Source organism: Ostrea edulis, chromosome 6, assembly GCF_947568905.1.
Source record: "Ostrea edulis chromosome 6, xbOstEdul1.1, whole genome shotgun sequence".
Taxonomy (NCBI): Eukaryota; Metazoa; Mollusca; class Bivalvia; order Ostreida; family Ostreidae; genus Ostrea; species Ostrea edulis.
In genome coordinates, this window is record NC_079169.1 from 54,221,286 (window position 1) to 54,223,483 (window position 2,198).

Sequence of the window (2,198 nt, forward strand, 5' to 3'; positions counted from 1 at the left end):
GAAGTTAAGTATCCATTTTCATCTCGAACAATGACAAAGAGGCTTGTGCAAATGTTAAGATACAGGGTTCACGGCGGGTGTGACCGGTCGACAGGGGATGCTTACTCCTCCTAGGCACCTGATCCCACCTCTGTTATATCCAGGAGTCCGTGAATTTCGGCACGTAAGTGGAATATTTTGCTGAATTCTGGACTCCGTAACTGATTTGCTTGCCACTGCCAAATGCATTCTGATGAATAAATAGGAAGCCAAACTATACGAGACGAACTATTCTTTATAGTGAGATCAGACAAACAGGCAGAGAAATTAGGAAGAACTTTCCTGTAAAATCTGACAGTGCCAAGAAATGACCGGACTTGTTTCTTAGAAATGGAAATATGAAAATCTTTGGACCACTTGAATTTGTGGGGTTTTTTCCTGTGATCAGAAGGTCTTCATAGGGCCCGTTAGATTGTCTGATTCTGTTCCGGACTTCTTAATTTTTTATGTGATCTTTGTAGGAGATGCAGAGGAGTCTGCGAAAGCATCTCATCTCAAAGGCCTGTCAGTATCTGCTGTTAGGGTCCATGATTCACAGGCGTGCAATGATATGGATATGACCAAGGTGCGCATCAGTCTGATATTTGAGCTGATGCCTTTGGTGTTGTTTGTCATCAGTTTGGTCTTTTCTGCACTGGTCTGCATCCCGTAGACTGTCGATGTTGTATCTAAAGCGTTCTACAAGGTTTGCAAGTTCTTCTCCCCCTGCAAGTCCGTCTATCTCATCGGCAAAACGCAAGTTGGTGAAGTTCTGCCGCCAATGTTGACTGTTCCAATGCAGTCTTCTAGTGCGTTAGCCATGATCCTTTCCAAAAAGATGTTGAATAAGGAAGGGGAAAACAGGCGTCCTTTCCTCAATCCTACTATGGTACTGAACCCGGCCCCAATGCTGTAGTTAAAGTAGACTGTGCTGGTCGCCTTGTCATCGAGGTGTACGATGACTCTGATCAGGTTGGCATTGATGTTGTTCAGCCTCAAGGTGGCCCATAACGCTGCATGACATACTCTGTCGAACACCTTCTTAAAATCAACAAAAACATGGTAGAGGTGGTGTTGGAGGTACCTTTCGCACAGTATCCTGAAGTTGAAGAGTTGCTCTATTGCGCTGCGCCCTGCTCTGAAGCCTGTTTGTTCTTCAGCAATGATCTCTCCTTGTGGCTTCAACCTATTCAACAGCATCTTCAGCATTGCCATGTTTGGGTGGCTAATAAGGCTGATGGTGCGGTAATTTTGACACTGTTGTAGATTGCCTTTTAGGGCGGGAGTGTGATGATCAGGGATTGTGTCCATAGTGTAGGCCGCTCTCCTGTCTACCCTATAAGCAATACAAAACAGAGAGGGCAAACACGGACTCCTGGATACCAGAGGTGGGATCAGGGGCCTGTGAGTAGTAAGCATCCCCTGTCGACCGGTCACACCCGCCGTGAGTCCTATGTCTTGAACAGTAGTCAAAATCAGTGTGTCAAGAACGGCGTAACAATCGGTATGAAACACATCAGACAGCATTTAACCCAATGATAGGTTGTATTGGCAAACTAGATCGTTATAACGATCATAGAATTTGCGAAATACTGACTTTAAACGACTGTTAGAACCCCTGCACCATCAACTTGTTTGTCAATAGCCTGCCTCGATTTAAAATTGACAATAAGCAGAATAAACTCTTGCGTATCGAATCAATTGAGAGATAAACACCATATGCAGGTGATAATGGAATATTGCTACATGAATATGGGAAGTTGACAATGGAGAAGCTGAAATCATCCCGTTTGTCATAAAGTTGAGTTGTTAGTTTGCCGTTAATATCCACTTTTAATAAAATATCTAGGTATGAAGCAGAAGTGGACAACTCTCTGGTGTCTTTTATTTCGAGTTCACTATGATATATCGAATCGACATATGAATGAAAATTATTATTGTTAATAGATAATACGTCGTCGATATAATAAATGTCGAATTGAAGGCCACGACAAGAGATTTTTTCTTCTCACGTAGAAGTTTTTGAATAAATTCTGCTTCATAGGAATATAAAAACAGGTCAGCTAACAAAGGAGCACAATTCATGCCCATGGGGATTCCAACAGACTGTAGTGTACTGTAGACATGTAGTACCGTTGAGTCTCCTGTAATTCTGTAACTGTACAGTTCGAAGCAATACT

General features: G+C 42.8%; 1 protein-coding gene across 1 annotated transcript; it reads right to left on the reverse strand.

Annotated features, from left to right (window-relative positions):
- Positions 1–756: 756 nt before the first annotated feature.
- On the reverse strand, positions 757–1,329 carry LOC125647250 (uncharacterized). Its single transcript, XM_048873942.2, has one exon. It carries the CDS (start codon positions 1,327–1,329, stop codon positions 757–759), a length of 573 nt encoding a protein of 190 aa, XP_048729899.2.
- Between the last annotated feature and the right edge of the window lie 869 nt (positions 1,330–2,198).

Bases quoted from the DNA above. Each gene is read 5' to 3' on its own strand.
- LOC125647250 (XM_048873942.2), bottom strand. From the start codon at position 1,329: ATGGACACAATCCCTGATCATCACACTCCCGCCCTAAAAGGCAATCTA.